The sequence below is a fragment of the Haliotis asinina genome, chromosome 15 (genome assembly GCF_037392515.1).
Source record: "Haliotis asinina isolate JCU_RB_2024 chromosome 15, JCU_Hal_asi_v2, whole genome shotgun sequence".
NCBI classification, from domain to species: Eukaryota; Metazoa; Mollusca; class Gastropoda; order Lepetellida; family Haliotidae; genus Haliotis; species Haliotis asinina.
The window spans coordinates 21,584,132-21,596,334 of record NC_090294.1 but is presented as its reverse complement, the minus strand read 5'-3'; the positions used below and the strand labels follow the sequence as shown (position 1 = coordinate 21,596,334).

Here is a 12,203-nt window from a genome sequence, read left to right as displayed (position 1 = left end):
TGCCCTACTCCGTTACGTGTTTGTGTTTGACCAACGCCACCTATTTTACTTATTTCGTTTTACTTATTTCGATTCCCAACATGGGCGCAGTGTGTGAAACCCATTTCTGGTGTCCCCCGACGTGATTTTGCTGGTCTGTCATGGCGGGGGACACCAGAAATGAGCTTCATATTTTACCCATATCCGGAATCGAATCCGGGTATTAGGGGTGACGCTTTAAAATTAGGCTACCCTAACGCCCCTCGAGTTGGGGGGGGGGGGAGGGGGGGGGGGGGCTAGTCGCTCGTTAGGCTGACGATTCCGGTTCGATTGCCCATATGGGCACAGTGTGTGCGAAGCCCATTTCCGGTGTCCCCCGCCGTGATTTTGCTGGTGTGTTGCGTAAAACTACTCTCACTATAAATGTAAACACCATGTCCTCAGTACTTCGACTAAATCGGTATCCAGAATATGCGTCGAGGTAGCCTAGTGATTAAAGCGTTCGCTCGTCACGTCGAAAACCCGGTTTCAATTCTCCGCACGGGTACTATGTCACAAGACCATTAATTTTGCAATGCCCATTTTGGGTGACAAGGCTCGCTGTCTTCGTTGTCACAGTCATCGTATCCCAACAGCGTAAATCGATGCTCAAGCTGATGATCACTGGATTGTAGTATCCAGATTCGATCATTTACCGATCGCTTTCATATAGCGGGAATATTACTGAGTGCAGCTTTAAACTACAAACGTCCCATCCACTCTTTTGAAGTCAATAGGACGGTCCTGGAGGCGGCAGTAAAATATCAACACAAATACCTCTGGCAAAACACGAGGTCTCCATTTCCGATTTTAAAAAAGGTGATCCCCCAAAGCCCCAAATGGAGCAGCTCTGGATTTCTTCAGTTTTTGAGTCTCTCAACTCAACAGGGATCCTTAGTCATTTAAATGAAATTGAGTGTATGATTGTGTCCTGTCAAAATTATATGGGATGTGGTTTTGATCTTCATTTTTTTTTAAGCTACAGGAGTTTTGGCATTATTTCTCGGGCACCACATGTTTCGAGTTTAAGTAGCAATCTGCGAATGTGTATCATGCATTTTTTTCTGACGAAAAGTATTTATTTCGTTTCGTTAGTGACAGTCTTTTCAAAAGTCAAATCGATTATCGACCGACATGTTTTGTAGCCGCAATACGTCTTGTGTCAACAGATAACTGTCACGTAACTGTGCTGGTGATTCCAGTGGTAATACCTCTCGTTAACCTATTTGATACCGGTATCACTCGGTGTTTTTCACCTGAAGTGTGTTGAGGTAGTAACAATTTGATAACACGTGCAATTATTGTGTCACAACAAATTGTGAGGTTTATACTGTCCTCGGGCTGCCATGTGACCTTTGTACGTCCTGCTGTTTATGTATAATGCAGTACATTGGTCACGTATCGTTGGTGACGATACAAAAGATAGCGCACCTGTTGGTAAAGATACAGTGGCGAAGATATGGAAACCAGCAATGGGATTCACACACTGTACCCATGTGGGAAATCGAACCTGTGCCTGAGAGCTGACGTGAGAAAGCCTCCGCCTCCGGGCTGTGGGGTAGCCAAGTGGTTAAAGCGTTAGCTCGTCACGCCGAAGATCCATGTTCGAAGCTACAGCTCCTCACTTATTCCCACCTCATACAAGATCCCTTACACATGAAAATGCGTAGTGTTGGGTGCCTTATGTCCCCCAAAAGCCAGTGATCAGCTGTTCGGTTCCTTGTTTTCCCTGACTGAGGTGGATAAGGAAGCTTGGCAGACTAAAGTATAAAACTTTGCTTTATCGTGATAAAACATATTTTGGGGTGTACCCGATTGTTTTGCCCAAATTTCCGGAAAGTCCAAGATGTCCCCCCCAAATCGAAGATTTCCAGTTCTAACACATGTGACTTTTCCCACGTTGGATTATTGAACTGATAAAACATATATTTGGGGATGCCCTATATTTATGTCCCATTTTCGAATATCCAAGATCTCGTCCAACATGGCCGCTAAAAATCAAGGATTCGGTTCTAACGTTATGAGATTTTTTATGGATTAAAGCGGAAAACCTTGCACATTGCAAGGGAACATCACGATAAAACATATTATTGGGCTGTGCCCGATGCTTAGGTCTATTTCCCGAAAAATCAAAGACGGCCCCTGAAAAGTCAAAGAGTGCTAAAGTCCACCTATGAATGGTCGCCGACTACAAATAAATCTTGGATAAAAAGAAAATACATCTTGCAATATGCGAGATATATTCCCCGTTCAAACCGTTATTTTGATACATTTAAAAACTAGTGTCTCCAAAATTTTAACAATCTAATGAGTTTGACAGACATAATATTATGTAGAAATTTAGACACCGCATCATCTCGCTTATTTTCGTTACACTCAAACGGAATACATACAATTTGACAGACAGACAGACAGACGGGTTTATTCGATAATTTAGGCACGAGGCCCATAATTCATACAATTGGCAAACGTAAATTTTTTGCTGGGTATATTTTAATAATCATTTATGCTTCACTTATTTATTCCTTACTCGGCGAACTTGTGATAAATATTTACTCAAAGATTTTACAATATGTATATTGACCGATGACAACAATCGGAAGGCTTCCACTGTTGGTGGTTGAGTCAGCTGTACTGAAAAGCAATCCGATCTTTGATGGGAATTTTTGGACATATTAATAGAAAATGGAGTTCATCTTCGATATAGTCGAAGCCAGCAGCAGACAAAAGAGGCAGAGACGTTCGTTATACGGGCGTTTGTATGACGGCCACATTCCACTGAAGTTACAACTGAGTTATGATTTTACGTTGATTTGGTAGCAGCTCACTGGTTAAATATGGTTCGACGCTCAGAGATGATTTAAATCGTGAACAATAATTACATTTGGATGAGGAAGATAGTGATGCATGTCAGTTTTGAGTGAAGCAATTTGACGTCTGTCGTCTTGGTTATTAAGTCCTCCAACAGAGGAATAATAATGAAAGTCGTATTTATATACATCCACGTGACCATTTATTGTAATTTCAATGTGTCCGGACTGTGTTCAACATGTCACTATAGCTTCTCACAGGTATTAAACGCCGCCGTACAGATGCGACACCAACAAGGACGACAACGTGGCCTAGTCGTGCAAGTCCTTGTCCAGAATGTACTCGCCGAGATGGTAGTCTTTCGTGAATCCCTTCAGTCTCGTCACATATTCCCCTAACTCTTTGATCAGATCCACTTTTCTGTCTAAGAACCTGTCCTCGAGGAAGTTGGTCACCTGAAGACGAAGACAGTGAATGAGTGAGCGAGTAAGCGAGTGAGTGAGTGAGTAGCTTGTCACAGATGTGGATCATGCGAGATTAAGTTTATAGAGGTGAAATTGGTTGTTACATACCGAGTAACGCGATATTGTCACATGGCATGGTTATGACGTACTAACCATCACGGTATATCCAAATGAATATATCCACTGAGATTCCTCTATCGGAACTGCTTAGTTTATCTTAAACAAGTGCAGTGTTGATAGGTAGGTAGGGGCTTGGTAGCGACAGCCACAACAATCTTTGCTCCTGAAAAATCCTAGATTTCTATATGTTATAAGTTCTATACTTTGTGAAACTTGTCTGTACCATCACCTACAGTCGAGGTAAGCTATTGTCCTTCAATCAGCTAAGGAGCCATGAAATGGCCACTGACTTTATCACCCCTGAACTGTTGACAGTGTTGCATAAGCATGGTATTTTCAAAACAAAAACAAAGGGTGGATCAAGAGGGGACAGGAAAATTGCCAGGAAGATAAAGATTGTCAAAAATATCTTTCCAAGGAAGCGCGCTAAACACAATGGTGGTATTAACTTTCAAAACTCGATTGAAGTCGCTCATCACTTTTAGAGATTAAAGTCAGTTTATGCAATGCCCAATCATGTCGGAACAAATCTTTGGATATTTATGACATGATTGTTGATGAAAACATGGACATCCTTGTAATAACTGAATCATGGTTATACAGTACAGGAGACGAAGCCAAGATTTCTGAAAATTTCTGAAATGGCCCCTCCATCACATTGTCTAATGATCTTGTTTAGACGTGTATGTCAACAAGACACAGTCTTCTTACAAATCATTTGAACTGTGTTTTGGTCATTTCTGGTCAATCAAGAGCACGGTTGATGTGTTTATACAGGGCCCCACCATCTGCACGGAATAGGCTCTCTGGTGATGACCTTTCTCAGAACTGTTTGCTTCTTGTGCTAAGATCAACACTATATTTTGGTGAGATTTTAATGTTCATTTTAACACTCCACAAAAAAACAAGTGTGAAGGAGACCCTTGACTTTCTCAATACTTATTCTCTGAAGCAACTCGTCCTTAAACCTACTCATGAATCAGGAAACATTCTGGATTAGATTGTTACCCCGATTGATGGGAACATTGTGAGAGATGTTGTATGTAGTTGTCGACAGGCAAGCATCTGACCACAGTATTGTAACATTCACCCTCTGTATTCAGAGGCCACAAAATCAGTACAGCGGGGTTTTGTGCGGAAATCTAAAGAAGATTGATGAAAATGCTTTCTGAGAGGATCTGAGGTCGTCAGAGCTTCTTCAAACCCCCCCTGCATCTGTTGAAAATCTTGTGTCACTGTACAACAGTACATTGACTGCAGTTCTTAATAAGCATGCTGGCTGTTGAGAAGCAGATAATACTCCGTCCACATGCTCCTTGGCACAAAGACAATGTTCGCGAGGTCAAACGTCAGCAGAGCGTCAGTGGCGTCAATCAGGACTGGAAGTACACAGACAGATCTTCCGACAACACAGAAATCTTGTAATTTCAGTTATCGGACAAGCCAAGAGAGATCACTGTCTAAATGAGATTGGTAACTGCTGTGGTACACCTGACCGTCTGTACAGATTTATGAAATTGCTGATGGGTAGTAATGACGAAGACCAACAACTTCCTAAATCAAATAATGACACTTTTCTTGCAGACACTTTCAACAATTGTTTTCTATCAAAGATAGAGATGATAAGGGACTCTCTGATATCTACATCTCCAGTCAATGATGTTGATGAAAGTCCTACTTTCAGTGGACATATTCTCAAAAACCTGGAACCTTTCACAGATAAGGAGATCAAATCATTGGTTATGGGCGCTAAGCCTACAACATGTGAAACTGATCCAATGCCCACGAAACTTGTTGTGAAACACCTGGACTGGCCCATTCCTATAATCACTGATGTTGTGAACAAGAGCCTACAGGTAGGTGTATTTCCAGAGGCTTTTAAGAAATCCTTTGTTTGACCACTACTAAACAAAGCGCGACCTTGAGAAGTCTGAGCTAAAACACTTCCGTCCAGTATCCAACTTAGCTTTCCTCTCGTTGAGAAGGCTGTCAGTGTGAGGCTGAAGATGCTGTCGTCCCTGTCTGTTCCACTGCAAAAGAACTTGGTATAGTCCTTGACTCCTCACTTTCGATGGAAGCTCAAGTCTCTCAGATTTGCAAAACCTGTCACTTTTACCTTCGTTCTATCAGTAACATCCATCCCTATCTGTCAGTGGATGCTACCCATGCCTTGGTCAGAGACCTCATAACTTCAAGATTGGATTCTTGCAAGATTGTATTGTTTGGCATTCCTCAGAAACTCCGTGACAGACTCAGGAAAATCCAAAACACTTCCGCCCACATCATTTATCGTCTCCCTAAACGCTGCCATATTAAGCCAGTACTGAAGGAACTTCACTGGTTGCCAATCAAAGCCAGGATCAAGCACAAGATGCTGTATTTGACGCACGAAGCCAAGCATGATCTTGCTCCCCAGTACTTGTCTAACATGTTAACATCATACTACAATTCACGCAATCTTCGATCCAACAGCCAGGACCTGCTCACTGTGCCCTGGTTTAGACTGTAAAATTTTGGACAGCGTTATTTCACCTATGCAGCCCCTACTCTCTGGAACACTCTTCCTTTTGACCTCAAAACTATTAACAATTTCGACTTGTTCAAGTCAAAACGTAAAACACATTTCTTCCAACAGTATTTCCCTTAATGTGCTCAAGTACCACTTCTGTACATATGTACATACTTGACTCTGTAGCTCGTTTACTCACATGAGGATCGCTGCTAGCTGCTGTGTGTGTCTTTAGCAGGTTCTTGTTTAGATCCCTTTCCATACCCAGGGCGTATTCCATCGCCTTGAGTCCGTCACGCCACACTGCTTGTGGACTCTTCTGCAGATGGAAAGACAAACAGATCTTAACAGATTTGGGATTACACTACCTCAGTAAAATTGGCTCATCCAATTTAAGTGTTGTGAAATTTATTGAGTAAGCGTCCAGAAATATTACATCTGACCAGTCTCTGAATGTCAAATGTTACAATATTGCAAATCATCTCGACACCTGTTCTCACTTTGAAGCAGTATTTTACTAATTGTACATACATCGGGATTAGATGTACACACAGACGCGTTTGTTCAGCATTACAACATTTGTATCCCTGAGCTTATTATTACAATCTAATTTCAGATCCGTGACTCCTTTCACAAAGCAACCTTTACTATGCTTAACCTTAACTCCCATCCTTTAACATTACACTAACGTTACAGTATTGCGACTTACGATCACCTTAGTGCTTTGTGATAGAAGACCAAGGGGTAGCCTGGTAGGTAAAGTGTATAGGGGTTCGATTGCCAATGGGCGTCCCCTGCGGTCAGATTGCTCGAGCATTGCTTAAAGCGGCGTAAATCCAACTCACTCACCCAGCAGAATATTTAATTTTTCCGAGCTATGTTCCCAAAGGGAACGTTCTGATTGGCCACTGAAGAGTAGTCTGTTAGACATTTCATTGTTTTTTTTTGTGAAAGGTCATCCTCAAGATCCTTACTGTCTCGGTAGCTAGAACTTAGATCCGGGTGTAATTATAGAACAGTGGTTTAGGGTGTCCAAAACTGAAGCATTCCTACCGGCGGTATAGCGAGATGTATACTTGGTATCGTTGGAAAGCTTGGAATCTCTAGTTTTCCAAAACCACCGATGCCAGATTTGAACGTGCCAAGCAATCATTAAAATAGACTAACGATTAGTCTCGGAATGTATATTATTCTGACAGTAATAAACAAACCCTTTTAAACTGGAAAGGAGCCCCAGGAAGACCAGAGATTCAGAACCTGAGGAAATCTAGACTTTATAGACTTTCCGTTAGGGCTTTAACATTGCAGGAAGGGCTAAGCTGTATGGAAAATACTGTGGTTTAGAGACTGTGAGACAGGCTACTGCTACGATAGCATCCTGTAGTATAAACTGATAGTTTACAGAAATGCTAGTTCTGGGGGCTGTATTTCCAGTGTGGCCCCTCGGTCTATTACGCAGAATCTAAATTCTGATGCTGCTAGCAAAGTGATAACCTCAGAGTACAGAGTGAGAGTTTGGTTACCATTAAAGGTTTGTGTAATGTGTATTGAATTCTAATGTTAGTTGCTGCTGGTCCGAATTCTCAGTTTGGTGGGGAAGTTTCGGTATCTTTATATACATATGTGTGTGTGCGTGCATGCGTGCGTGCGCGCACATCTGAAGGGAGAGCTTGTTCCTGGTAGACAAAATGAACTTCATATTTTGATGGATGGTTTCAGGTATAACAAGAAGATGCAAAGGTAATAATTTATCGCAAAACAGTCTTTGAGGTTTGTTGTGTTTCTTTTTTATCGTGATATGGGTCAGTAAATGGATTAGTAGTAATATGTTTTGGGAAGTACACTGAAGATAGGAAAGGTAGGACTCTGTCAGTTCATTAACTACATTGTAAAGAGGGATGGAAAGCATGGCTCAGCTAATCGGTGTACTCATTGTCTTACGGGAGGTTTGTTGGGAGTGAACTCACTAAACTGGCTTGAAAACTCAGGGGCCATTGTGGGAAGGGCCACTCCGGGCATAATTCGTCCTGGGTTTATAGAGGATATACGGGATAGTGATAATAATTAAATGGAATATTTTTACAGCCCGAGGATTGGATGATACAGGCAAAGTCTCACTATGTTCTTCAGTCTGATGTAGCCGCCTCTCTTGTTGATGTACTTCATGAGTGCTTCAGCATCGTCACGCGCTTTGTGGGAAGCGGTCAGAAAATACTTATGGAAGCCCGGCAGTGCCATGTCGGCTCGGTCAAACCAGAAGGCCTGCAACAGAAGGAAGTAAAACGGTGACCTTGAAGTAGAGTGCAACACTGATGCAGACAGATTTTCATTATTAAACATTCATACCGAATGCTACACCCATGCTTGTTTGTTTATTGTTATATTCAGCAATGTACAACGATATTAACTAGAAACTATGTTATTCTGATCCTTAGACGCAAGTGGGTGGTGGGATAGCCTAGTGGTTAATGCGTTCGCTCGTCACGCTGAAGACCCGGGTTCGATTTACCCACATGGGTACAATGTGTAAAGCCCATTTCTGGTGTCCCCGCCGTGCTATTGCTGGAATATTGCTAACACTGGCGTAAATATAAAATTCAACTCGCTCACTCTTGTCAAGTGTTTGGTACCTAAACAGAAAGTTCACTGTTTCAACCTTTACTGAACCATAATCAAAACATAATTAGGCTGAAAATTGGACCCACTTGCAGATTAATACCCGAGCGTGGATGTCACGTTGTATTTACAACACGATTAACTTCCCCAGCGAGAGCGAGGATATGGGTGATAAACCCATGTAATACACACCACCATATGAGCATAATTTCGTATTTGTTGCAATTCATTCCCCATTAAACATAATTGTAATTTTGTCCGCCAATACATGTTTTCACTACTGTCGAATTCTAAATTGTTTTACGCCGCAAAACCATATCATGGCGTCCAGTAAATAGGCTTGACTGGACCAGACAAACCACTGGATGAAAACATTGGCACGGGGTGGCTTTACAATTCACTATTTACTCGCTACACTTTACAGTGTCCTTCAATACAAATCATACAGAACAGATGTTCCTACGGAGGTCAGCGGTTAGTGCTAATCTCTGGCAAAGGTCCGGGTTCGATCCCCCCGACTGAACGTACCATGGAGAGGTAGACGTAACTGGCGACGATGGATCCGTTAATCCTGTCATTGAGCTCGTTGATCACTTTTACAGCAAAGGATTGCGAGACGAGCGGGACTTGCTGTTGGGCTGGACCAAGAAGAAAAAAAGATGTTATATGACAATAACAACCGGGTATAAGGTATACACATACAGACACAGACACAGACACACACATAGAAATACACAGACAGACACAGACAGACAGACAGACACACACACACACAGAAAGAAAGAAACAGAGGGAAAGAGAGAGTTGTACACCTATGAACACCTACCAACTACATCACGGGTTCCTTTGTTGTACCATGTATAACTAAACAAACTATTCTAATCATTGCAGCATCTAGAAAGAGGTGAGTAAGAATGCCTTTATGCCACTTTTAGCATTATTCCAGCAATATCACGTTGGGGGACACTATACATGGGTTTCACAACTTGTACCCGTGGAATCGTACCTGTGGTTTCGGCGTGACGAGTGAATGCATGTACCACTTGGCCATACCTCAGCGTAAATGACAGTGTAAATTGACAAGGGGTGTTTTACTAAGAATCATTTAGGTAACGAACGGTCGAAGAGCAGTGGTTCAAGTCGAGTTATTGACAGTTCGAAATAAGGAGGAATATGTTTTACAATACAGGTGATTGAACATCATGTCAACTCTTCAAGCGATTCGACACTTAACGTATGACACATGAACTTCAAACAAATGTTAATTTAAAAAACAATCACTGACAGAGGTAAACGAGACGTGGAGCATGACAGTAAACAACATGTGTAAAGACATGTGAATATAATGCCGTTTCACATAGCATCAACATTAACTTCTAACCTGCAAAAAGTGATCGTGTACATGACCTAATCATATAGATTTGTTTGTTTGGTGTTAATGTTGCACTCAGCAATATTCAAGCTTTATAGCAGCCGACTATAACTAATCGCGTCGAGGCCAGACAAACCTGTGATCAACAACATGACCATTGATCTAGGCAATTGGGAATACGATGACATGTGGCAACCAAACCATTGAGCCTGACCACCTGATGCCGTTAGTGGCCTCATAGGACAAATCATGGCTTGGTGAAGACACGAATCTCCACAGGTTCATATATTATCATATCATAAATAGATGTCGCATTCGTTCATGACCGATTTTAACTACAACTCGTTATCACCACGTCACTTGTTACCTTTCTGCGTTGCTACATCCCCCGTGTCCTCCCCAAACCAGATTGCACGTGCACCTAAGATGCTACACGCGATGAAGGTAAAGGTGAATAGAACCGTCTTCATCCTTACTGTAATAGGACTGCAAGAGGACTGGAAGTTGATGAAAGGCAACACACCAAGGATGATCTCAGGGCACGGGTGAAAGTCCAGATATCGTCTATATAATAGCGAGGATGCCTAACTGATAACCCGTTGACAGACTTGGTCGCTTTGATAACGTATCGCAATGTACAAACTAGGTGCACGTCATTGTGTAGAATAATGATACTGTCATGCCGAGGTAAACCTAACGAACACCTTTAGATAAGATACAGTTGTGCATCATGTAATGACGATGAGTGTCTTTTGTAGTGGGACCTTTTGAAACAACTGGACATGCTTGAGAATTAAAATAGACCATCTGAAATATGAGGTCCCTTTACGCGCTTATACGACTGGCTGATGTTACAAGGGTGAAACGCCTTCAGCAACTCAGTCTTGCCACAAAAGGCGACTATACTTGTCGTAAGAGGCGACTAATGGGATCGGGTGGTCAGACTCGCTGACTTGGTTGTGACATGTCATTGGTTCCCAGTTGCGCAGATCGATGCTCATGCTGGTGATCACTGGATTGTCTGGTCCAGACTCGATTATTTACAGACCGTCGCCATATAGCTGGAATATTGTTAACTGCGGCGTTAAACAACAACTAACCAACCTTCCGATAGTGACGACTCGCTGTCTGGAATAAGCTCATCTTATAGTAAGCCTGTCCCATGCTGACTGAGCCAACACAATTAAGAACATAACATAAAATCCTCTTTAGATAATGTTTTTATTTGTAGTAAGATAAGATAGGATAAGAGAAGATGTAACAATATGTAACAATATATAACAGATAATGTAACAGTAGACATATTGTTTAACAAAGTGTTAAACAATATGTTCTTAAACTATGCTGACACTATTTTTATTACAGACAACGTTTTAAATGTTTAGACTAAAATTATAAATATTTCTCTGGGTTGTTTTTGGTACTTTTTGGTACTTTAACTATTTTGTGAAACGAAAAACTCATTATGTTAGGTTGACATAAGTAGAATCATAACCAAAAATGTTTTTGGTTTGTTTCCGTTCTTCCTGGAGGTTTCATGACTGATAAAATTTAAATATTTATATGTCCTTTTGCATGTAATGGGTAATCAGTAATTAAAGACAAATCACATTTTTCAGGTGTTAGAGCTAGAACTATATAGTGTATGGAATTATTAGATCTCAAAGGAGTTTTGTTCGGAACTTGAAACTTTGAGTCAAAATGTTGGCAAAATCTTCAAATTCTCAAGTGCACAGTGTCCCTACAAAATTGGACAATAATTGCATGATAGAATAAAGTGCACAGTGTCCCTACAAAATTGGACAATAATTGCATGATACAATAAAGATATATCTTAGCAATATATACATATTAACCCTTCAAATAGTCCATAACGAAAGGTGCAAGTGTCTTTTCACAGGTTATAATGACGTAATGACGTATACAGCTTACATATGCCTGTAGCCAACACCACTGACGTCTATTTGCAGTTTTCTGAGGTCCAATCATGTTAAAGTATCCTTCTTTAGACCCATTACAGTCTCGTTTCACATAATGCTGAGCTATTCACGTCTGCAGCACATACACAATACTGGTGTCCATTCACACCCCGATATAGTACCTCCATTACAGAGAAAGAGGTCCATTTCCTCATAAAGTTCACATAATATTGAAATATCAGGTCTACAGCAGATAATATTTTGTGTCCCTTCACAACTGCTCTAGATTCCCGATATAGTAGTTCCATTACACAGAAAGAGGTCCATTTCCTCATAAAGTTCACATAATATTGAAATATCACGTCTACAGCAGA

The 12,203-nt window shown here is 41.3% G+C and overlaps 1 protein-coding gene across 1 annotated transcript; it reads right to left on the bottom strand.

Moving 5' to 3' along the window:
- Positions 1–2,424: 2,424 nt before the first annotated feature.
- On the bottom strand, positions 2,425–10,472 carry LOC137265503 (ferritin heavy chain-like). Its single transcript, XM_067800917.1, has 5 exons — positions 10,278–10,472; positions 9,067–9,176; positions 8,041–8,184; positions 6,122–6,241; positions 2,425–3,284 (listed from the first exon to the last, which is right to left on the bottom strand). The coding sequence occupies exons 1-5, from the start codon at positions 10,378–10,380 to the stop codon at positions 3,141–3,143; spliced, it is 621 nt and encodes a 206-aa protein (XP_067657018.1). The 5' UTR covers positions 10,381–10,472; the 3' UTR covers positions 2,425–3,140.
- Between the last annotated feature and the right edge of the window lie 1,731 nt (positions 10,473–12,203).